The sequence below is a fragment of the Diabrotica virgifera genome, chromosome 9 (genome assembly GCF_917563875.1).
Source record: "Diabrotica virgifera virgifera chromosome 9, PGI_DIABVI_V3a".
NCBI lineage: Eukaryota > Metazoa > Arthropoda > Insecta > Coleoptera > Chrysomelidae > Diabrotica > Diabrotica virgifera.
In genome coordinates, this window is record NC_065451.1 from 56,171,363 (window position 1) to 56,197,713 (window position 26,351).

The following is a 26,351-nucleotide window of genomic DNA, read 5'->3' on the forward strand; positions in this document are numbered from 1 at the left end:
TTTGGTGGCGGTTCCATAATGCTATGGGGTGGCATTAGTTGGGAGGGAGTTTATTGAGGTGAATATTCGAATGAATGCTGACTGGTGCATACGGCACATCCTTGAAGAGCATGTTCTTCTTTATGCCGGCTTCATTAGGTATGATAAGTTTGTGCTAATGCATGATAATGCCCATGCACATACCGCAGGAACAGTCATACAATATCTTCAAGATATTGAGGTTGAGGCTCTAGACTGGCCACCAATGAGCCCTGATGCAAATCCCATAGAACATATATGGGACATCCCAAAAAGATGTATAAGAGCAAGAAATCCAGCTCCAAACTCAATTGCAGAATTAAGAAATGCTGCACAGGAAGAACGGAATCGACTTCCGTAAGAAACCATCCAAAATATTCTGCGGAGCATGCCTAGAAAGATGCAGGCAATCATTAGAGCTAGAGGAGGAAATACTAGGTAGGTACTAAATTGTTACAATGTTGCCGTAAAAAATTGTTCTATTGTCGTTATTGTTTGTTTTTATAATTAAACGTTATAAGCAAAATCAGACTATTTCATTAATTTCTCTACAAATTAGTTGGGACTCTGCAATATCGTCGGTGATACTGCAATATGTCGTATGTCGCAATGAGGTAATATTTCAGGAGAGAAAAAACTCTTCTCATCGACCATTTTAAAATTTGAAAATGCGATTATTTGTGTATGATGTATCCTTTTATTTGGGTATTAGTACAGGAACACGATTTTTTTGTTCAGTGGAATGTTAAGCAAAATGCCGTTACATATGACATATTGCATTGAAAGTTTAAATATTTTATGTCACATACGACAATTTTGTAATGCATGTACACCTCAGAAAAACAATTAATTATTTTCAAACCTTTTGTTTATTTTATTTAAATGGCGGAGAACAAAACAAAAAATTCTAAACTAATAAACTGGAAAGAAGAAAATATCATACACATTAATTTTTTATATGTGAACAGACTTGGAGAGACACATGGGTATATTTTAAATTATCATAAAATGCATGATAATCTGATTCTATAACAGATTTTAATTGTTGAAGATGTAAGAATTTTGAATCCTCAATTGGGCGTGGCGATAAATATAAGGGTTCGTGAATTACAGACGTTTTAGTACGAGTACGACTTGGTCTTCGTGGCAGTTCGAGCCATTCATCAGTAAAATTGATTTTATAGACGTGTCTGGGGCTTTTGACAATCTTTGGTGGCCGCCATTCTTTGAAAGACTTCGAATAATGAGATGTCCAAAGAATCTGTACGGAAGTCTCAGAAACTACTATCAAGACCGATATGCAAGCCTAAGCTGTTCAACAGGAAAAAAAGACAAAACATATCACAAAAGGATGCCCACAAGGATCAGTTTGTGGACCTATGTTCTGGGATGTAATGCTAGAGGAACTGTTGGAACAATTGACTATAGATCCTGAAGTGCTTGGAAGCATAGCATATGCAGATGATTTGTTGTTGATCATAGATGCAAACTCAAAAAGAGAATTAGAAAATAAATCAAATGAAGTATTAATAAGAGTAAATGATTGGATGAATAAAGTAAAATTAACAATATCAGATTCAAAAACAACATATAGTTTAATAAAAGGAAATTTAGAAAGAGATCCAATTATAAAAATTAGAGGGAAAACAATAAAAAGAAAAATGGAAACAAGATATTTAGGTATTATAATAGACGAACAAAAATTATTCACAAAACACATGAATTGTGTCTGTGAAAAGGCAACAAAGATCATGCATAGCATTGCTAGTCTAGCACAGAAGGAATATAGAATTTCGTTCCGACAGATGAGAATATACCTAAGTACAATACTTGCATCAATTGTAGGGTACGGTTCAAGTGTATGGGCACATAGATTAATAAATAAAAAAAATGAAGAAAAAATAAATAGAGCTCACAGAGGATTTCTTGTAAGAATGACGGGAGCATTTGGAACAACTGCAACACAGGCACTCACAGTTTTAACTGGAGTAATGCCAATGCATTTAGAAACACAAAAAGAGCATGTAATTATTGGCTAAAAAAAGAAAAATATGAAAAAATAATACAAATAATAGGATTAGATATAAGAAATAAAAGAGAATTAAAAGAAATAATAAATAGAAAAAGACAAAATGAATGGGAAAATTCAACAAAATCTAGACGTTTATACAATTTTATACCAATATTAGAAAACATTCCAAATTATTTTAATCCAAAACAAGGTTTAATACACTTTTTAACAGGACAGGGACCGTACCCAACATATTTGGAAAGATTTAACTTAAAAGATGATGCATATTGTGAATGTGGAGAACTAGGTACACCAGAACATATAGTATTACATTTTGAAAATACTATAGAAAATGAAGAACATAGAGAAATGAGAAGAAGATTAGAAAGAATTGAAATAAGAGATATATTACAAAATGAAGAATATTTTGAAATATTAAACAATCTCACACAAATAATATCTAAAAAACAACAAGAAATCTATAATAATAGAAGAAGACAACCAATAATCCAACCCTGATGAAGTTAAGTAAGATAAAGTTAAAATAAATAAAATAAAATATAAATTCAAAAATAGATATTTACAATAATAATAATAATAATTCAATATAAATAAATAAATAAAAATAATAATTCAATACATAATTCATGAAATTAAAAAAAAAAAAAACTACCAACTCTCTTCTGAAAATAGAGGGACGGTCTTTATAACTTAGAAGGGAGTTGATAGTACCAAAAATATTTTAAATTGTTCATTTAAATTTGTTAAACGTAATTAATAGATTATGGCAAATTGTTAATTGTAAAAATAGATTTAATAGTTGAGTAAAAAATGTAAAATTATAAAAAAAAATATCTGTAATACCATCAGGAAAAAACGACCTGGATTAGTCACTAGAGGCCAGGTCATATGTATAAATAAAAAATAAATAAATAAATAAAATATATAAAAAAGTAAAATTGATTTTGTATTTTATCAGTCCTTGAGGAAGATATTGCAATGCACAAATATCTGTGACACAAGGATCACTTTTTGGCTTCCAGGTCGAATTTGTGTGTACATTCCTTTGTTGTATTGTAAAAAATCGCTGTAATGCAAAGACACTAAGCCTAAATCGGGTATCGTTTTCAACGAAACCCGACTTGGGCTTCGGAACGTTAATAAAATAATTTTTTTGGTAAAATTGTGGCTTATTTCCCATTAAAAGTAATTGATTTTAAAAATGCCACAAGAAAATAGCTTCAAAATGTTGATATTATCGTCTTCAGCTACTTGGTGAGAGGCGACTGCACTTGAAGCTGAATTTAAAGCTAATTCCACCAACAGCCGTGCTCTGTTCGACATTATTGATTTACTGAAAAGAAAAAATAAAAACATGCAATATGTCGTATGTCAATACCTAACTTGAAGAGGAATAACACTAAATAAGCTAAATTTTGAATGCAATGTGTCGTAGTTCGCATAGTATTAATGAATAAGTAACAACCTACTTCCATTTTATGTATTTAAAAAAACGTAAATCTCATTATAAGAACCGAAATATTAAAATAATTTATTTATGTAAAAAATTGAGGTTATACTATTTATTTTTTCAAATATTATTGTGTTTCTCAACTAAAAATTGGACTGTATATAACGTTTTAGTATTTTAAATTCAAAAAAGAGCAAAAAACTTACCATATATATATTATGCATTATTCAAAAAACCATCACAAAATTCACTTTTATCACTTCTAACTGCTATTTTTAAGTTTACAGCTCACTACCTAATGAGTAATTTAAGTGACATACGCCGCGCCGTATCGAAATATCCAATTGTGCGGCGTTGCCACATACGGAGAGAATGATTCTGACATACGCCATACTGAAGTATCCATTTTAGTCAAAAAAAACTTACGACATATTTGCACGTATAAAAAATCATGGTAACTGTTAAACTTTCACCTGCGATATTTTGCAGGGGCATAGAGGAATGTAATTTGGTTACGATGGATATATAAACGGAAAATGGCCGTATTTGTGACATACGACAAATTGCAGTATCACCGACGATATGCAAGTTTATTAACAATAAATATACGTAGGATAGTCCAGCTCAACTTATTTGGCAATAAAAAGTACAAAATTTTTTATAAGGAAAAATATATACTTCGAAAATAAAATATGCAATCTTTCTGTCTGTGAGTGCTCTATTTCTTCCTTTAATGTCGGAGGATAAATGGTGTGACGTGCTTTAAGTCCTTTTGGAACTGCGGCATATCGCCGCGCGTGCGGGTAATGACGTAATGATGTAAAACAAAGTTCTCGTTTATACCTTTGCAAGGTTTGTTCGTTCGTACGTACGTTTATGCGTAGCCGCGCCTGCAATACATGGAACCCATCTACTGATGGATTCAAATGCAGTTTTGCATTTCACCACCTTCTCGGGGGTGAAAAAACATACTTCCAAAATTAGTCCGGAATTCGATTAAGTCCGGAACTGACTAATTCTAAGCAACTTTTATTCTATAGAGTTTTTTAACTAAGTTAATACTATTCGAGTTATTTGCGAGTGAATATGTGCATTTTTCAACAAAAGGAATAAGTTTATAGACGATTTTTCGCAAATGATTCAAAAAGTAAATATTTTATCGAAAAAAATATTTTCAGTAAAAATATAGCTCGTAAAAAAGTGAAAGAAAATGGTGTACGTATGAGGTCTGCAGACCTAGTGAAAGCAGAGTTATAGCTAATCTAATGAAAAATAGGTTCATACTCACCAAATTCCAAATAGAATATTTCAACGTGAAATATCCAAAAAATCAAGCACTTTTTGAGGAAAACTCGTTAGAACTTTTTTAAAGTGTTTAAACACGCTTTATTTCTGTTTTTATAAAAAAAGTTTTTAGCAACAAATGTAAGTAAGTTACGCTCAAAATAAAATTGGTCATTTTTGTTTTGGGAAAAAAATCGAGACAATCACCCCCTAATTATCAATTTAAATGAAATTAATCGTTACCGCTTCACAAGTTACTTTACTTGGGTTGTGTTTATATGATTTGTAAATTTAATCGGTTCAAAGTGCTTATTACTGAATATGCCTGAAATATACTCGATCCGTGAGGCTTACATTTTCAAAAATATGTTTCTTTTCATGTTAACATATCTCCGACACTTGTGCCATGCATTGTTTGACAAATTCTCCTTTAGTAAACGGTTTACAGTTTGTTGCTTTTGTGGTAGTTTTCTCGATATTACTTTGTTTGGTAAAAATATTTTGTTGTTTATTCAAGTTCTCTGCTGCATTTTTAAGTTCTTTTAAAGAAAATGATGCATATTTTTAATGTTTTGATAATATATTATAATATGTGTATATGAACACTACGCCCACTAATACTGCTCATTTCAACAAAATCGAATAAACTAAATTAGCAGAAATTGTTTGAATGATTTTTTAACGGGCCAGATAAAATAAGTAAATGGGCCGGATCCGGCCCGCGGGCCGCCTTTTGCCCACCCCTGCAGTATAGTGTAGGAAACAGAGGTTGAACCTCGCAAAATGGACACAAGTTCGGTTTTATTTTTTTTTCTGATATATCAAGGGGTGCTTATTACGAAATTAACTTTTTCTTAAAAAATTTCGCCCCGGAACCCCCCTTCTCATCCCTTTAAAGGGGTAATTTGTGGTTTTTGCGAAATGTAGCCCTTCCTGTACGTTTTGCAAAAAATTTACTTTATAGTAAAATGAAGAGGACTATATTTCCTACTATTTATTCCCGATAGCATATGTCTATCATCCACCGTTTAGCGGGGGTGGCGCCCTAAAGTTGACAAATTAAAAAAAAAATGTTTTTAAAAAAAATATTTCTCCCTAACTGTAAAGAAAATTAAGAAGAAACCCTGCGGAAATTAATCACAAATAAGTGACTGATTTTTTGGTATAAGTTTCATTTAAGGCCAGGTGTTACATTTTAAAAAACCCCTTTTTATACCATCTGAACCACTTATGCTAGAGTAAAAATACTTTCACCGATTATCTATGTACTGGTGTTATTTACAAATTTGTATAATGCACCCCAATTTTTCCCCGGGACCACCCAAAAAAAAAGGAGAATTAATAAAGAAAGTGATTTTCTTGGAATCCACACACCATGCTTTTTATTAAAATGCTTCATATAACATTTTGTGCACGTTCTTATTACCCATTCATGGACATCAAAAGCGATTTCTTGATGCAACCCCTGTAGCAAAAAAAAATAAAAAAAGGAGGGGTTGAACAAAATTTTTTTTTGCCTTTTGACTCATATCCCTGCATCCCTGCGGAAACTACCCCTATCCTTGAAAATAAACTGCAGAAACTACCCCTATCCCTTGGAGAGCATGTTTTTACGATTTTCTCATTACCTATACATTTTTTTAAAACAAAACTTATACAGAATTAAAGGCCACTATTTTTTCCACAAATAAGATCCTATACATTTGTTTCGTATAAGCAACCGTTACGGCACAGTGGTGCCGTAAACCTAAGAAATGCTTTAGCGGGCTCCAGTTTTTGTTTTTTTTTCGTCATCTATTCATTTTATTGATAACATATTTATAGAAAATAAAAGAAGATACTGCCTGCTACACATTATGACCTATGAATATTTTATTTTCTTTGCACCCTGAAGCCACACTGGTGGCCCAAAATCAATTTTTGCTTTTTTTCTTTATTAATTCTCCTTTTTTTGGGTGGTTCCGGGGAAATATGGGGTGCATTATACAAATTTGTAAATAACACCATTACATGGATAACAGCAGAAAGTTTTTTTACTTTAGCATAGGCGATTCAGATGGTATAAAAAGGGGTTTGTTTTAAAATGTAATACCCTGTAATTAAAAAATTTGCAACTGCCCTTAAATGAAACCTATACCAAAAAATCAGCCACTTTTTTGTGATTAATTGCCGCAGGGTTAATTCTTAATTTTCATTACAGTTAGGGAAAAATATATTTTTTTTAAAAACATCTTTTTTAAAAATTTGTCAACTTTGGGGCGCCACCCCCGCTAGACGGTAGGTGATAGACATATGCTATCGGGAAATAAATAGTAGGACATATAGTCCTCTTCATTTTGCTATTAAGTAAATTTTTTGCAAAACGTACAGGAACGGCTACGTTTCACAAAAACCACAAATTACCCCCTTTAAAGGGATGAAAAGGGGGGTTCCAGGGCGAAATTTTTTAAGAAAAATTAGTCTCATAATAAGCACCCCTTGATATACCAGAAAAAAAATAAAACCGGACTTGTGTCCATTTTGCGAGGTTCAACCTCTATTTCCTACACTAGTAATACTTCGGACAGTTTATGAAACAAGATCATTCATACTATTAACTTAATTAAAAAAATGACAAAAAGTAGTTTAAAACAGTGTAAAATTATTCTGCAAAAACATGTCGATTTTTTGCTTACTTATAAGCAATTAGAATAACTTTTTAACCGTTACCCGTAGAAAAGATATTTTTTCATATTTAGAAATACTAAATTTTTATACACATTTAGAAAGAAAAATAATTGTCCAGGACAATTAGGAACGAAGTTAGCCCCCCGTTTTTTTAATTCACATGTTCTTGCAAAATAATTTCGCAATATTTAGAATTATTTTTTGTCATTTTGTTTAATTAAATGATTAGTGTAAATCTTCTTCTTTCATAAGCTATCCAAAGTATTACTGTAGCTTCATCATTTTCTGACTTGTAGTGTTGCAAAAAAAATGAATTTGGGATAAAAAAATTAAATAACTTTTAAACTGTCTGACTAATTGCTTTGAAATTTAGGGTATAATTTAAGCACCAGAAGTCTCAACATTCCGTGTAATAAGAAGGTTCTAAGTTAATTTTTACATAAGTTATGAATATTTATAAATACTCAAAATTTATGATTTATTTTGCAAATTTGTAAGCAATCAATAAGGGTAGACATATTCAGCGAACTTCATGTTGAAGTTCTTTACACGACTTATGAGTTTCTTACTCTAAAATTTGTTTAAAATGCTTAACTTTTTGGTAATAGACGAAAAAAGCGAAAATTTACCGTTTTTTGATCTTTATTTGTTTATAACTATGTATATCATCAAAATCGGCTGCAGGAAATATACAGGTTATTATTATAAATGTTCATACTACTTAGAAAATTTGTTTTCGGCCTGGAGGGGGCTGTGTCGCTAACAAGATATTTTTTTCCTTATTTTTCTGAACAAATAATAAAGTTATAAGTTGTCAAACTTAATCAAACATTTTTAGTTAGAGGAATTTTGTGCCCGTGAGTGTATAATTATATATATTATATTTTCTTGAATAATTAACTTTTTTAAGGTATGAGTTTTTCCTCGACTGCATATCCCTGGAAGGTGTAGATGGCTTTGATGAAGCTTCATTGAAAAAAATTGTTCATTTAGCCTCCAGAGGAATGGGGAAGAAAGTAAGCAGTACAGAGAATTTTCAAACGGTAAGCAAAACTATTCATTATGCCTGCTTTCTCTTTCGAGAATAAGCAATGAGATAAACAATAAAAATACCAGCTTTTCTAATATGTAAAATGATTTTTTCTACGGACAATATTTTTAAAGTTATTATAGATGTTTATAAACTACAAAATTTCACAAATTTGGCATTAGGATTTTTGACTATATTAGATAATTTTTTTATCTTTTTTTAGTACATTTTGATACCATCAGCTTTCTACTTTCATCTGGCTTACGCAGAATTGCCCTATCTTCATTATTTTGTGTCTTATGTTATTGCAAAATAAAGGTCTCTGGGATAAACAATTAGAATAACTCTTAAACTAATTAGTGGATCGGTCTCAAATTTTGAGGGTTTGTTAAGTACCCCAATACCCAACTTTGGGTGAAACACTAAAGTTCTAAGGTAGTTTTAATACGAGTTATTAACCAATAACGATTTTCAGTTATTTTGCAGTTTGCGTAGCAAAATATTAAGTTTTTAACTATCAAAAATCGGCATTTTGAAGGTATTTTAATGTTATAAAAAACTAAATTTTGTAATTTTATGGGGTGATGAATGGGGATGAATGGGGTGCAAAAAATCGAAAAAATCGCGATTTTTGCACTAAATTGTTAATAATTAAAAAACGGACGCGAACTATAGGCAGAAAATAGGTAGGTTTTCTTCCTATATGTCTACAATAACTAAAAAAGTAGTCAGCTACCTGGATCTTTGAGTGTCCCGAACATGGTCTATTTCTAGCTTATTAGGTACCCTGGAGTATTATTGTCCCAGGCATATTTCAAACCTGTGTTTTGTCAAAGTCCCTTTTTTTGATGTATGTTTCATGCTTATTTATACTGACACTGAGTGGTCTTGCGATTTATTCCACATAGAAATTGTTGCATTCACAAGTTATGTTATTGGCGGTGTGCAAGTACTTGGAGCGGATATGGGAAACGATCGTGCGTAAATCGGAGAAATCTTGAAACTTTCTGAAATAATTCATATTGTCAATTGGAATTGTCAAATTGATGTATATTTCATACCTAATGTCATTAAAGAAGAAAAATTATATGTTGCTCCACAATATTAATATGATATGCAAAACGCGTGTTTAAAATAAGGCCGGAAATGGATAAATTGACTTATTTTAAGCACCTTTTGTTCTATAAAGTTTTTCACGTAAGTCAAGACTTTTCGAGTTATTCGCGATTTAAAATGTTGATTTTTCGACAAAAAAACTACGTTTTCAGACCGTTTTTCCCAAATAACTCAAAAAGTAAATATTTTATCGAAAAAAATATTTTTAGCAAAAGTGTAGCATATAAAAAACGAAAAAATGGTGTACCAGTAAAGTCTACAAATTGACTGGAAGCAAAGTTGTAGCTCATGAAAAATACGTTCTTATTCGTCTAATTCCAAATTGAATAATTAAACGCAAAATCACCGAAGAAAGAAGCGCTTTTCGGGAAAACCTTATTAACATTTTTAAAGTATCGAAAAAAGCTTATTATTTGTTTTTTTTACAAAAGTTTACAGCATCAAAAATAAAGGAGTTACACTGGAAAAAACAGTTGACCCCTTTTTTTTGGTAAAAAAAATCGTGAAAACCTCCCTCTATGAGGGAGGTAAAACCCTAAATGAAATTAATCGTTTGACTTTACCATCTATTTTAACTGTATGTGTATTGTTTATATGATCTGTAAGTTTGATTGGTTTGAAGTGCTTATTTTTGAAAACATTTAGTTTTATAGTAAAAAAAAAATTTCTAAAAATTTTTGAAAAATTTAATTTTTTCAAAATAATTTAAAAAGTATTAGTGATAAGAAAAATCTTAAAGAGTAAAAAAATGTAGGTTTTGCTATTATAAATATGCTAGTTTCATTTTGTTTCTCCCTAAGACAAAAATTGGTTAAGATATTGCTGTTCAAAATTTGCATACACTCGTGATTAGTGACACATTCAAGCTTTCTCAATATTATAACCCTTTCAAAAATAAACACTTTAAATCGGTGAGACTGACAGATCATATAAAAAATAGATAGGTAAGTAAATTGTTTGTAAAGCGGTAGCGATTAATTTCATTTGAGGAGCTAAACACGGCGAGATTTTCATGATTTTTTTACAAAAAAAAAAAGAGGGCCAACTTTATTTTGAGCGTAACTCGCTTATTTTTAATGCTAAAACTTTTGTTAACAATTAAAACAAAGCTTTTTATAAACACTTTAAAAAAGTTTAAATGGGTTTTTTCCGAAAAGTGTTTAATTTTTCGGTGATTTTACCTTGAAATATTCGATTTGGAATTAGACGAATAAGAACGTATTTTTCATGAGCTACAACTTTGTTTTTATTTAATTGTTAGATTTTACTGATACATCATTTTATTGGGTTTTTATAAGCTACACTTTTGCTAACGATATTTTTTTCGATAAAATATTTACTTTTTGCGTTATTTGCGAAAAACCGTCTGAGAACGTAGTTTTTTTTCGAAAAATCAACGTAGTATTGCGTAAAAAACTCTATAGAACAAAAATTGCTTAAAATCAGTCAATTTATCCATTTCCGGTTTTATCTTGGACGTATATTTTTTCACTCCCGAGAAGGGGTTACTGTCCCCCCCAAGTAAAAGCAACCAACGGCACAAATTCAACTTTGAAGTGGAGGGTAAGTAGAACCTAAATCCAAATTTTCATGCAATTCGGAGTTGCCCCTGAAAATTACACGGTATCGCCGAATTTCCCGTTCATTTACTGGGCTATATAGAAACTTTCCAGCATACTGAGCTACTGCCAGCACAATAGAACGGCTTTGAATAAAGAGGCTAATGAAGACATTAAGTAAATTATTTCGAACTTGACACGTTTGCGGATCCGCGCTGCTGGATATCCAGCATGTGAAAAAAGCACCGGATCCAGCTGGATTGCTGGATGCTGGATCCAGCAATTGCAATCTCTAATCATTATTATCATTTCCGGCTTTGGCTTTCTTCAACATTAGCAAGCGTGCCACAAGACAGTTTGAGTTATGCTGTGTCGAGAGAGGATGTGTGATAAGTACCGTTCATTTTTAAATATTGCTCTAACATGTGATATAATGCATTTGTTGGGGAAGAAAAATTACTCAAGTAAAACTTCTCTAGTGCCATAACCTGTGATATGGCAGGTTGATACTCCCTAAGCCTCGAGTTTTGAATAGGGGTGACTTAGCGATAGCGCATTATCACATTTTAAGGGTAAATTTTAGGGCAAAGCAATGTTAATAACTAAAAATAAATCCTAGTATTAGATAGCTACACACATAATGAACATAAGGTCAGAATTTGGTTAACTTAGATAAGGAAGTTGCAGAGAAATATAATGAAGAGTTCATGTTTTTTTTTTCATTTTGTTTTTGCTCTCCTGAAAAGTTTGCGATTTCAGGGTTACGGCAATAATGAAGTCGGAGTGCGAAATATTTTTAAATTCATTTATTCATACGTTTAAAATATATCTTCTTCTTCTTATGGTGCCTATTCGTTACGGATGTTGGACACTAACATGACTATTCTAACTTTGTTGACTGCTGCCCTGAAAAGTCCGGTAGTGGTTAAGTTAAACCATTTTCGCAAGTTATGCAGCCAGGATAATCTTATTCGTCCTGGGCCTCTTTTCCCAGGCACTTTACCTTGAAGTATGGTCCAAAGTAGGTCATATCGTTGTTCATTGCGCATTATATGGCCAGGTATTCCAGTTTGCGACGTTTTATGGTTAAAACTAGTCCGCGCTATTTACCCATTCTATGTAGAACTTCTTCGTTGGTAACTCTGTCTATCCAGGAAATCCTCAACATGGACCACATCTCAAATGCTTCGAGTCTCTTCAGTGATGCTTCAGTTAAGGTCCATGACTCCACGCCATATAAAAGAACGGAGAATACGTAACATTTTAGTAAACGAACTTTTATTTCCAATTTTATATCGTGGCTGTTAAAGATTTTTTTCATTTTGACGAAAGCTAATCTTGCCTTCTCGATCCTTATCTTAATTTCCGTCGATTGGTCCCACTGTTCATTTAAGTTTGCACCCAAATAACAAAAGTTGGTGATTTGTGTTATAGGTTGTTGGTTAACTAGTAATTGACCAGGTGGTATCCTATTTTTGCTTATAACTAGGGAGCGGATTTATATGCGATCAATTTTGATGAAATATGCGCATATATATGCAGTAAAAAATTACGAAATATGCGCATTTCGCATATTGCGCAAAAATGCGCATTTCGAGAAACCACAAATTTTCTGTTCTATTCCATTCTAGGGGATTCTTTTATAGGGGGGGCGGCAATCTAATTTATTATATTATTATTTGAATTCCCTCTTGTCTTCTTCGCTTCAGCATCCATCTGGCTTGCAAATTTTAGAAGTCATGGGGGTGTTACCAGGGAAATGGACCAAAAAGTTTTCATTTAAAAATTTCTTAGTAATATTTTTAATATTTTTCAATATTATTAATGTTGCTATTAGGATGAAAACTTTACCTTACCTCTCTAATTTATTATCTTTCAAATAAAATCATTATTTTTTATATATGCAATTTATTCACATTTTTTACAAAAACTTATACCAGTAGTTATTTAAAATAAAACAGTTTATTTTTTTTATTTTATTTAAAATAAAACAACAATATCACTATATATCTTTTTTTATAATTATAATTCCCTACAATGTGTTTTTCCAAATTTTTGGGGAAAAAAGAGATACCGGAGAAAGTAAAAACGGTAGTCGTTAGATCAGTAGTTAGACCAACAATAATGTATAGCAGCGAGACATTTACATTGACTAGGAGACAAAAATCCAGAGACAATGCTATGCAAATGAGATTCCTGAGGAAAATAGCAAACAGAAAGAGGACAGACAAAGTACAAAACGAAACAATCAGACAAAAACCTAAAACTAGAACCAATCAATGAAAAAATAGTAGATGGACAACTTAGATGGTTCGGGCACGTGTGTAGAATGTCGAACGTGAGACTAACAAAACGAATGTTCGAAACGAGAGTGCAGGGGAAAAACAAAAGTTTCCTGGAAGACCAGGAGTTATGTGGGTAGATGAAATCAGGAAAGAAGTCGAGAAGAAAGGATTGACATTGGAAACTGCAAGAAACCTAACACAAGATCGGTTAACATGGAGGCTACAATGCCAAATTCAACTCCACCAGCCTTAAAGGTAGAAAGGCCTAGGACTTAGGACTAAGACTAAGTAAGTAAGTAAACTTTAATTAGGAAGCAGCCAAATATTAGGCATTTATTAAAGAAAAAAGAGGAAGAAAGCAATCTTAAAACTCACCATTTTACTACATGCTTTGCAGAATAAGTTTCCATTGCTGTAATGAAGCTCGGGATAGGTTCTGATCCAGGAATAAACCAGGCTAGATTATTTCGGCATATTGCACTATTCACAAACAGAAGTATTAAACAAAAATTAAACATTCGCATTGACCGACTAAAGGTAAATAATTTTACTGATTTACGGGATCTGATCTAAAGCATGAATATTTCAATTTCCGTTAGAAAATTGTAAAACTATGGTGTAAATTCTCTTAACAATAGGGGATTTAAAAGAATCACCAGAATTATAGGTACCTACTAAATATAATAAAAGTAAATAAAATTCGGATTTCCCGGTAAACCATCCTTCATCATTTTAACATCCTACAATCATTTTATAACGGCGTACTATAAGCACTATAAGTACTTTGTGTAAAGATCGGGTATTTTCTAAGAAAAAATGAAAAGGCAGTGAATGAGCCGTCTCTCTTCAGGTAGTTCTCGAATTAATAGATACGACAGCCTGTGCGGGGAAAAGATTTTGTGTCGAATTAAAAAATTTTTAATTTTTTTTTGGAGTTAAATATTTTTAAATAGGCACAAAATATGCATGGTTCTTTAAAAATATGCAAAATTTAGTAAAGTTCTCAAATATGCGAAATATGCATGCAATATGCATTTAGCATAAAATCCGCTCCCTACTTATAACCATGTATTTGGTTTTTTTATGTTAAAATCAAGCCCAAACCTGCTACTAACTTCTGCCACCCTGGAGACAAGTGTCTGTAGACCTTCAAGACTGTCTGCAAAAATGACAGTATCATCAGCGTATCTTATGTTGTTTAATCGTTCTCCGTTTATAAGTATTCCCTCGTCTATGTCCGTTAGCGCTAGGCTCATAATGTGCTCTGAATATGTATTGAACAATAATGGGGACAATATACATCCCTGTCGCACACCTCTTTTTATCTTTATGTCTTCTGTTAACTGATCCCCTACTCTAACAGTTGCAGTTTGTTCGTAATAGATATTGCTTATTATACGGCGATCTCTGCTGTCTAGCCCAATTGAATTTAATATTTTCATCAGTTCGTCATATTTTATTCTATCGAAAGCTTTGTGGTAATCCACAAAACACACATATATATATCACAATTCACGTCTTTACATCTTTGAAAGAGAATTTGTATTGCAAAAAGTGCCTCTCGAGTACCTAATGCATGCCTGAAGCCGAATTGTGTGTTTGTCATGTGTTCTTCACACTTTCTATATATTCTTTTATGTATAATTTTTAAAAAAGTTTTCAGGAGATGGCTCATAAGGCTTATTATTCGATAATCTTCACATATTTCGGGATTGAGTTTTTTAGGGATTGTTATAAAAGTTGATCTTAGCCACTGTTGGGGTATTTTTCCACTTTGGTATATATTGTTAAAGATCAAGGTCTTTTTACTTCGTCTTTATCCATAATTTTCAAAAATTCTGAGTAGAACTCGTCTGGTCCTGCAGCTTTTCCTTCCTTAATGTTGTTTATAGCAGCTTCTACTTCCGCTTCGAGAATAGGTGGTCCGGTATCGTCATTTTTATTTTGTGTGATGGTGACATTTGTATCGTCTTCAAATGTTGTTGTCATATAGTTCATCCATGTTGTTTTTGTTTCTTCAATATCAACTATTGGATTTCCTTGAGCGTCTGTTAAGTGTCCCGGCCTTTTTGATTTATAGATGCCTGCTGCTTCTTTGATCTTTTTGTGGAGGTTGAAGAAATCGTGTTTACGTTCCAATATCTCGATTTCTTCACACTGTTCTTCCATATTTCTGTTTTTAGCTTCTCTGACAGCTTTTTTATCTCTTTGTCTAGAAACTGATATGCAACGTAGTCTTTCCGCTTGGATTCTCTTCTTCTGTCCATCATCTGTAATATACCGTCGGTCATCCATGGTTTTTTCTCTTCTGTCTTTTTTGGTCGCAGGTATTGGTTTAATATTTCCTTCCCAATGTTTTCTAAGTGGTTATTTAAAATATATACAGGGTGCGCCAAACCTATGGTCTTCTTTGATTACGGCTAAACTATGAGATATACAAAAAAATGTTTATAACAAAACTAATGTGTATCAAAGAGGTGTATAATTTAAAATTATTTTCAATTATACAGGATGAGTCAGAACGACGGTATGAACCAAAGTTTTATTTTTTTAAATGGAACACCCTGTATATTAAATCATTTTTAAATATATTATTTAAAAATATGAAAAATTTGTATAAGGTCATATAGGCCTAAATTTAATAATTTTCGAAATATTTACATTTATATTGAGAAAAATGGTAATATTTATAGGGTTGTGGATTATGTTTCCAAGGAAATAAAAATTTAGGTGATAGGTCAAAGTTTTTAAAATATAATGTTATTTTTAAATAATATAATATTTTTTACTTTTAGCCATAAAATATACAGTGTGATCACTATTTGCAAATACAAAATTTTCTCATTTTTTTTAAATGGGACACCCTGTATATTAGTTTTGCGTTTTGTAGTAAATGTTACAACCTTTCTTTTGGTATAAGGTTGTATGTACCTAGCATGTTTCGTTTTGTAGATATTTTAAAAAAACTATAGATTTTAGGTTTTTGCGGATTTTTTATTTAAAAATTTTTTTGCAAAAAAAATAATTATAATCTGGTTTTAGAAACATACACTAAAATATAAAATATGAAAATAAAAACGTAATTAAAGATTAAAATAAATCGTATGCTAGTACAATTCAATTGAATTTAATAACTTTAAAATATTTTACAAAAAATATTTTACCATATCAATGAATACATAAATTAGTTACTAAATTAAATAAACAACCAAATTTTAAATCAATCGTAATAACTCTTCTACCGCAGCAACTTTCCTGTACCAAATTAATTGTTAGTTATATTGTATTTACGAGTAAGGTCAGTTAATAACTTTTTAATTTACCTACATCTTGAGAACGTATAAAGTATGCTTTGAAACAAATGAACGTTATAGGCCAGGGTAATAAGACAAAAATATACCCTGTTCGTGACACTCGAGCAGCCAGGGTACTGAAGCGTTTTTTCGACAGGTAATACCTATAAGAGCAAATTGTAACTATTTCCTGCGTAGGATCTGGCGGCCATTTTTATTTATAAACAATTAAGTGTCAAAAATGGCATTTTTCCCCTTTTATTTTCAAATTAATGGAAAACAGTGAAACTTATGGTTTTCTTAGTACAAATATCTTTTAGATTATGGAAAAAGCCTTAAAATGACGTATTACAAAGTTTGATATACTCATTTATTGTTAATATAATTGCGAAAAAAGGTCGGAATTGCAAAAAAAATTATTTTCGCAATAACTGTTGTAAAAATTAGTGTACAGGTTTGAAATTTTTGTCAAATGAGGGTTCTTTGGTGCTTAATATGTGATAAAAATTTCAAAGCGATTCATTCCATTGTTTAAATTTTATTCGAATTGTTTATCTCAGAGAGCATTTTTTTTTAAATAACATAAGTCAGAAAAAAATGGCGTTAGAACCATTCCATAGGTGCCAAATGGAAGAGCATGAGCTATATTTTTAACTTGGTTTAAAAAAGCAAATAAAAAATGTATTTATTAGTAATAAATAATTATGCAAAAGTATCGTAAATCTTTCCTTATAAACTTTTTGGATAACTTTTTCCAAAAAAATTAACTTTTTTTACCCTGTTTTAAGTGCACAACTACCAAGTAATGTTATTTATATCATAATTGATAAAAAATTGTAATAAATATATATAATTTCTTATATAACAAAATAAAAAGTTTATAAGGAAAGATTTATGATACTTTTGCATAATTAATTATTACTAATAAATACATTTTTTATTCGCTTATTTTAAACCAATTTGAAAATATAGCTCATGATCTTTCATTTGACACCTGTGGAATGGTTCTAACGTAATTTTTTTCTGACTTATGTTATTGCGAAAAAAATGCTCTCTGGGATAAACAATTTGAATAAAATTTAAACAATTGAATGAATCGCATTGAAATTTTTATCACATATTAAGCACCAAAGAACCCTCATTTGATAAAAATTTCAAACCTGTACACTAATTTTTACAACAGTTATTGCGAAAATAATTTTTTTTTGCAATTCCGACCTTTTTTCGCAATTATATTTACAATAAATGAGTATATCAAACTTTGTAATACGTCATTTTAAAGCTTTTTCCATAATCTCAAAGATATTTGTACTAAGAAAACCATAAGTTTCACTGTTTTCCATTAATTTGAAAATAAAAGGCAAAAATGCAATTTTTGACACTTAATTGTTTATAAGTAAAAATGGCCGCCAGATCCTACGCAGGAAATAGTTACAATTTGTTCTCATAGGTATTGCCTGTCGAAAAAACGCTTCAGTACCCTGGCTGCTCGAGTGTCATGGGAAAAACCTTATTACCCTGGACTATTATGGAAGTATATTAAGAAGTAAATAGTATCTATGTACCTACTCGTGTCAAAAAAGCTGGTAATAATTTCTAATGGTTTCGCCCAAAACAAATGTCATATTCAAAAATTTTTCGGTTAAAAAATTAAAATTTAAAATATAAAAAATTGTTAAAAAAATTTCAACTACAAAATATTACCAGTTTTTGTGACACCAGTAAATACTATTTATATTAATAAATAATTTGGCTGATACATTTAACATTCATTTGTTTCAAAGCATACTTTATAATAATTTTTATATTCTCAAGATGTATGTAAGTAAATTTAAAAGGTAAATTAAAAGTTTAACTAAATACAATTTAACTAACAATTAATTTGGTACAGGAAAGTTGCTGTAGTAGAAAAATTACTACGGTTGATTTAAAATTTGGTTGTTTATTTAATTTAGTAACTAATTTATGCATTCATTAATATGGTAAAATATTTTTTGTAAAATAATTTAATGTTATTAAATTCAATTGAATTGTACTAGCATACGATTTATTTTAATCTTTAATTACGTTTTTATTTTCATATTTTATATTTTAGTGTATTTTTCTAAAACCAGATTATAATTATTTTTTTGCAAAAAAATTTTTAAATAAAAAATCAGCAAAAACGTAAAATCTATAGTTTTTTTTTAAATATCTACAAAACGAAACATGCTAGGTACATACAACCTTATACCAAAAGAAAGGTTGTAATATTTACTACAAAACTCAAAATTAATATATAGGGTGTCCCATTTAAAAAAAATGATAAAATTTTGTATTTGCAAATAGTGATCACACTGTATATTTTATGGCTAAAAGTAAAAAATATTAAATTTTTTAAAAATAACACTATATTTTAAAAACTTTGACCTATCACCTAAATTTTTATTTCCTTGGAAACATAATCCACATCCCTATAAATATTACCATTTTTCTCAATAAAAATGTAAATATTTCGAAAATTATTAACTTTAGGCCTATAAGACCTTATAGAAATTTTTCATATTTTTAAATAATATATTCAAAAATGATTTAATATACAGGGTGTTCCATTTAAAAAAATAAAACTTTGGTTCATACCGTCGTTCTAACTCACCCTGTATAATTGAAAATAATTTTAAATTATAGACCTCTTTGATACACATTAGTTTTGTTATAAACATTCTTTGTATATCTCATAGTTTAGCCGTAATCAAAGAAGACCAGAGGTTTGGCGCACCCTGCATACTGTCTTAATTTAAATATTTGATTTTGCAGTTGTTATCTAATGTAGAACTCTATCATAAGAGGGCAATAGGTGGTTTAGAATTTGAAAAGAACTTCAAAGAGCAACATGATATCAAAAATTTATGGGTTCCTGCTAAAGAAAAAGAAAAAGTACCCCGTAAGTATATAGCTATTAAGAATTTTACTCAGGGAGAAAATGGGCTCAAATTAAATCAATAAAAGACAAAAATATTACGATTAACTATTTAGATGGGAAATAAGCCACAATTAAATTGAAAAAATAATTTTATTAACGTTTCGAAGCCCAAATCGGGTTTCGTTTTCAAAATACAAAATACTACTAAAATAAACAAAAATGTTGTTGCTAAGTAAAAAAATTCTTCTAATAATTTATTTAATCTGACTCATTTATATTAGCAATTCAGACGTATATTATACATTTTAATGTAGAAGACTTTAAAATGATATCGCCAATATTTTTGAGTTGCGTTTCTGGGACGACTTTACTAAATTAAATTATTAAATTATTAGAAGAATTTTTTTACTTAGCAACAATATTTTTGTTTATTTTAGTAGTATTTTGTATTTTGACAACGAAACCCGATTTGGGCTTCGAAACGTTAATAAAATTATTTTTTCAATTTAATTGTGGCTTATTTCCCATCTAAATAGTTAATCATAAAAATGCCACAAGGAAATAGTTTCAGAATAAAATTAAAAATATTACGATTAGAGAAAATACCAGCACATGAAAAAATCACTAAAAAAGTAGAAAACTTCAAATACCTAGGAGAAAACAATAACCAAAACCACAAAAATAATGCCAGAAATCAAAGGGAAAATATTAGCAGGCAATAAAGCTTATTTTGTAAACAAAAGATTATAGGTCTGGATCCCGCGTATGAAAAAAATGTTGATTAATAGCAAGCTGAAAATTTGTTAATAGCTTAAGGGTGTCTAGTCGGACAAACTTTGATATATGGGAACACTGGAACAGGGGAAGTTTTAATTGTGGAACAGGTTAAAAATTTGGAATGGTCAGACCACGAAAACGGCACATTTATTTTGTCCGACAGAACAGACTTAAACTCTCCGAACAGAGATTAAACTGTCATGCATAAATCAGACTGCTATTTATCACCTGTCATAATTCCTGTCATTTGACTTATTCTACATGGTCCACTCATTAAAACGCCCATTTGGTGATAAATAGCACTCTGATTTTTGCATGAAAGTTGAATCTCTGTTCGGAGAGGTCTGTTCTGTCGGACAAATACATGTGCCGTTTTCGTGTTCTGACCGGTCCAAATTTTTAACCCGTTCCACAATTAAAACTTCCCCTGTTACAGTGTTCCCATATATCAAAGTTTGTCCGACTAGACACCCTTAAGCTATTAACAAATTTTCAGCTTCCTATTAATCAATTTTTTTTCATACGCGGGATCCAGACCTATTACTTAAAAATAAAATATTGACTTACAAAACTAAGACGAACAATAGTGAGAAATTTCTCGATCTAGTGTTATCTAGTGTAACTTTCCGTTATGCAGGATCCAAGATAATTAAATTCTCCTACTAGTCCTAGTTTTTCCCCAAGCAATTCTATATTCCCAGCCATTCTTGTTTCTCCTAACCACACATATCCCATTTTTCACCTGCTAACCTTATGCCCTCCCTCTTCAAAAGCACTTCTTCAACCCTCCAACATCTCGAACATTTCTTTTCTATCCTCTACTAAAAGGATATCATCAGCAAAGAGTATTGGCCAAGAAGTTCCCTCCCTTATCTTCTTTCTCAGTGTATCAGTAACAAGATTAAGCTGGTAGAGACTCAGTGAACAGCCTTGATTCAAACCAACCGCCACTGGAAAACTTTCAGTACTTTCTTAATTTCTGCATTCATATTGCTTCTGTATTCATTTTGTTCTGTTATTATTGGGCCCAATAATAGTTCTCGTGATGTTTCTTGCCACTATTCGTAACTGTTCTTCATACTTTTTAATCATTGTCACTATTTCTGCTGCGTATAAAAATATTCGTCTAACTATTGCGACCTATAATAGGGTCGCAATAGTTAGACGTAATAGACAATAGTCGTAATAATCGCAATAGTTAGACGAATATTTTTATACGCAGCAGAAATAGTGACAATGATTAAAAAGTATGAAGAACAGTTACGAATAGTGGCAAGAAACATCACGAGAACTATTATTGGGCCCAATAATAACAGAACAAAATAAATACAGAAGCAATATAAATGCAGAAATTAAGAAAGTACTGAGAAAGTTTTCCAGTGACGGTTGGTTTGAATCAAGGCTGTTCACTGAGTCTCCACCAGCTTAATCTTGTTACTGATACACTGAGAAAGAAGATAAGGGAGGGAGCTTCTTGGCCAATACTCTTTGCTGATGATATCCTTTTAGTAGAAGATAGAAAAGAAATGTTCGAGATGTTGGAGGGTTGAAGAAGTGCTTTTGAAGAGGGAGGGCATAAGGTTAGCAGGTGAAAAATGGGATATGTGTGGTTAGGAGAAACAAGAATGGCTGGGAATGTAGAATTGCTTGGGGAAAAACTAGGACTAGTAGGAGAATTTAATTACCTTGGATCCTGCATAACGGAAAATTACACTAGATAACACTAGATCGAGAAATTTCTCACAGGATACAGACTCGTTGGTTTAACCGGAAGCGAATAGGCGGGATACACTATTAGGGCCGGTTGTTCGAACGCTAATCAACATTGATCACTATCAAATATTTAATTACTGTCAGAACTGTCAATGTCAACTTTGGTTGGGTTGCTGAAAACATAGTTAATTATAATTATGAGATTAGTTAGTCAATTAACATAACAATTATTAACATAATTGATTAACTAATTTCATAATTGTCATCAATAATTATGTTTTCGGCAACCCAACCAAAGTTGACATTGACACTTGTGACAGTAATTAAGTATTTGATAGTGATCAATGTTGATTAGCGTTCGAACAACCGGCCCTTAGTGTAGGAAACAGAGGTTGAACCTTGCAAAATGGACACAAGTCGGGTTTTATTTTTTTTCTGGTAGATCAAGGGGTGCTTATTATAAGACTAACTTTTTCTGAAAAAATTTCGCCCCGGAACCCCCTTTTTCACCCCTTTAAAGGGGGTAATTTGTGGTTTTTGCGAAACGTAGCCCTTCCTGTACCTTTTACAAAAAATATGTTTTATAGAAATTTAAAGAGGACTATATTTTCTATGATTTATTTCCGACAGCATATGTCTATCATCCACCGTTTAGCGGGGGTGGCGCCCCAAATTTGACAAGTTTTTAAAAAAGATGTTTTTAAAAAATATATATTTTTCCCTAACTGTAACGGAAATTAAGAAAAACTCCTGCGACAATTTTTCACAAATAAGTGACTGATTTTTTGGTATAGGTTTCACTTAAGGGTAATTGCCCTATTTTTAATTACAGGGTGTTACATTTTAAAAAACCCCTTTTTATACCATCTGAACCGTTTATGCGAGAGTAAAAAGACTTTCAGCGTTTACCCATGTACTGGTGCTATTTACAAATTTATATAATACACCCCCATTTTTTCCCCGGAACCACCCCCAAAAAAAGAAGAATTAATAAATAAAGTTATTCTCTTGAAATCCTTCACACACAATGCCCTTTATTAATATGCTTCATATATCATTTTATGCACGTTATTATTACCCATGCATGGACACCAAAAGCGATTTCCTAGTGCAACCCCTGTAGCCAAAAATAAATAAATAAAATGGGGGTTGAAATTTTTTTTTGTTTTTTGCTTTTTGATCCATATGGGCATATGCTTCATCAATTCTGCTTTTCAAAAATATATATGGTTATTGCAACATGCCTGCGGAAACCACCCCTATCCTTGAAAATATACTGCAGAAACTACCCCTATCCCTTGGCGAGCATGTTTTTACGATTTTCTCATTACCTATGCATTATTTTTAAACAAAACTTATACAAGGTTCAAGACCACTATTAACTCTAAAGATTAGGTCCTATTCATTTTTTTCGTATAAGCAACCGTTACGGTACAGTGGCGCCGTAAACTTCGTGATATGTTTTGGCGGGCTCCAGTTTTTGTTTTTTATTTCGTCACTTGTTTGTTTTATTGATAAAGTACTTATGTAAAATAAAACAACACAGTGTAAACTACAAATTATGCCCTATACACATTTTATATTCTTTGCCCCCCAAAGCCACAGTGGTGGCCCAAAATCAATTTTTGCATATTTTCGCCACCTACACGCATTTTATTTCATTAATGCTACCTTAATAGCACAATATTCACCCTTAAGTGGTCGCTAAGCAGTGGCGGATCCAGGGAGGGGTGATGGGGGCGATCACCCCCCCTCTCTCACACCAAAAGTGATATTATATTTAAAGATTATAAAAATATTCATTTATTTTTATAGAAATTTAGCCAATTGGCACGCCCCTTAACGATGCTGGATCCGCCACTGTCGCTAAAACATAAAAAGGACGCCATCATTATAAAAATAATAATATAAGTATTTCTATAAAAATAAATGAATATTTTTATAATCTTTAAATATAATATCACTTTTGGTTTGAGGGGGGGTGATCGCCCCCATCACCCCTCCCTGGATTCGCCACTGCTTAGCGACCACTTAAGGGTGAATATTGTGCTATTAAGGTAGCATTAATGAAATAAAATGCGTGTATGTGGCGAAAATATGCAAAAATTGATTTTGGGCCACCACTGTGGCTTTGGGGGGCAAAGAATGTAAAATGTGTATAGGTCATAATTTGTAGCTTACACTGTGTTGTTTTATTTTACATAAGTACTTTATCAATAAAACAAACAAGTGACGAAATAAAAAACAAAAACTGGAGCCCGCCAAGCATATCACGAAGTTTACGGCGCCACTGTGCCGTAACGGTTGCTTATACGAAAAAAATGAATAGAACATAATTTTTAGAGTAAATGGTGGTCTTTAACCTTGTATAAGCTTTGTTTAAAAATAATGCATAAGTAATGAGGAAATCGTAAAAACATGCTCACCAAGGGATAGGGGTAGTTTCTGCAGTATATTTTCAAGGATAGGGGTGGTTTCCGCAGGAATGTTGCAATAACCATATATATTTTTGAAAAGCACTATTGATGAAGCATATGCCTGTACGGATCAAAAAGCAAAAAATAAAAAATAAGTTTCAACCCCCATTTTATTTATTTATTTTTGGCTACAGGGGTTGCACTAGGAAATCGCTTTTGGTGTCCATGCATGGGTAATAATAACGTGCACAAAATGATATATGAAGCATATTAATAAAGGGCATTGTATTTGAAGGATTTCAAGAAAATCACTTTATTTATTAATTCTTCTTTTTTTTTGGGTGGTTCCGAGGAAAAAATGGGGGTAAATTATACAAATTTGTAAATAGCACCAGTACGTGGGTAATCGCTGAAAGTCTTTTTACTCTAGCATAAACGGTTCAGATGGTATAAAACGGGGTTTTTTAAAATGTAACACCCTGTAATTAAAAATAGGCCAATTACCCTTAAGTGAAACCTATACTAAAAAATCAGTCACTTAGTTGTGAATAATTGTCGCAGGATTTCTTCCTAATTTCCGTACAGTTAGGGAAAAATATATATTTTTTTAAAACATCTTTTTTAAAAACTTGTCAACTTTGGGGCGCCACCCCCGCTAAACGGTGGATGATAGACATATGCTGTCGGGAAATAAATCAAAGAAAATATAGTCCTCTTCATATTTCTATAAAAAAAAATTTTTGTAAAAGGTACAGGAAGGGCTACGTTCCGCAAAAACCCCAAATTACCCCCTTTAAAGGGATGAAAAAGGGGGTTCCGGGGCGAAATTTTTTCAGAAAAAGTTAGTCTTATAATAAGCACCCCTTTATCTACCAGAAAAAAAATAAAACCGGACTTGTGTCCATTTTGCAAGGTTCAACCTCTGTTTCCTACACTACTATGATAGAAAAATCAAGCAAGGACTGAAAAAATAAAGATATACAAAAATGTGGCGATGCCTGCCTTGGTGTACGTTGGTAAAGTGTGGCCTGTCAAGAGGGTTCAGGAAAGAAAAATGGAGGTAGATGAAATAAAAATGTTATAGTAAATGTTGATTAACACTAGAAGGGAAAAGATCAGTCTTAAAAATATTCAAGAACATGCAAGAATATTTCACTGCAATGGTTTGGTCTCTTCAGACGTAGAAATAAAAACCATGTGTGGCGAAGAATAGAACAATTAGAAGTTGAGGAAAAAAAAGTAGACAAAAATCAGGAGAAGACGGAAGAACTGTATGACAGGGAAATTGAGAGAGAAAGGTTTAAATGAAAAATACACTATGAATTGAAAATTAATGGTGCAGAAGAGTAAGGAATGGCTGCGCATGAAAAAGTAAAAGCTTAGGAAAGAAAAGAAGAAGGAGAATAAAAAACTAGTGAAAATTTGTAGTTTTAAACTACAGGTCTGTAATATAACATAATCCTAAATGAGTGATTTTATACAGTGTCAATTTGAAAAGGTGTCTCCCTCGATAATTTGGTCCTTATAGGAAATCAAAAAATATGCAAGAACACACCAAATTTATTTGTGAGGGGGACATTTTGTAGACCAGTCTTCAACTAAATTACATCAAACTAGATATCAGCTCTAGCAGGGGCGGACACCACCTCCAAAATCTTTAACGGATAGGGGGGTTGAGTGATACTTCATTTTAAAGGTTATTCAACTACTTTTTCAAAAATATCACATACATTATATTTATTTCGAGTACTTTTGGAAAAATCTTGGACTCAACATAAAAAAAAAATTGTTTTTCTGAATTCGAAACG

At 31.6% G+C, this 26,351-nt stretch overlaps 1 protein-coding gene across 1 annotated transcript in view; it reads left to right on the plus strand.

The window, feature by feature from the left end:
- Positions 1-26,351, plus strand: part of LOC126890957 (dynein axonemal heavy chain 1) — a 148,409-nt gene that overhangs the window by 50,395 nt on the left and 71,663 nt on the right. Inside the window, exons 5-6 of the mRNA XM_050660132.1 lie at positions 8,362-8,494; positions 19,531-19,657. Of these exons, the coding sequence (XP_050516089.1) occupies positions 8,362-8,494; positions 19,531-19,657 (260 nt within the window). The remainder of the gene's footprint in view (positions 1-8,361; positions 8,495-19,530; positions 19,658-26,351) is intronic.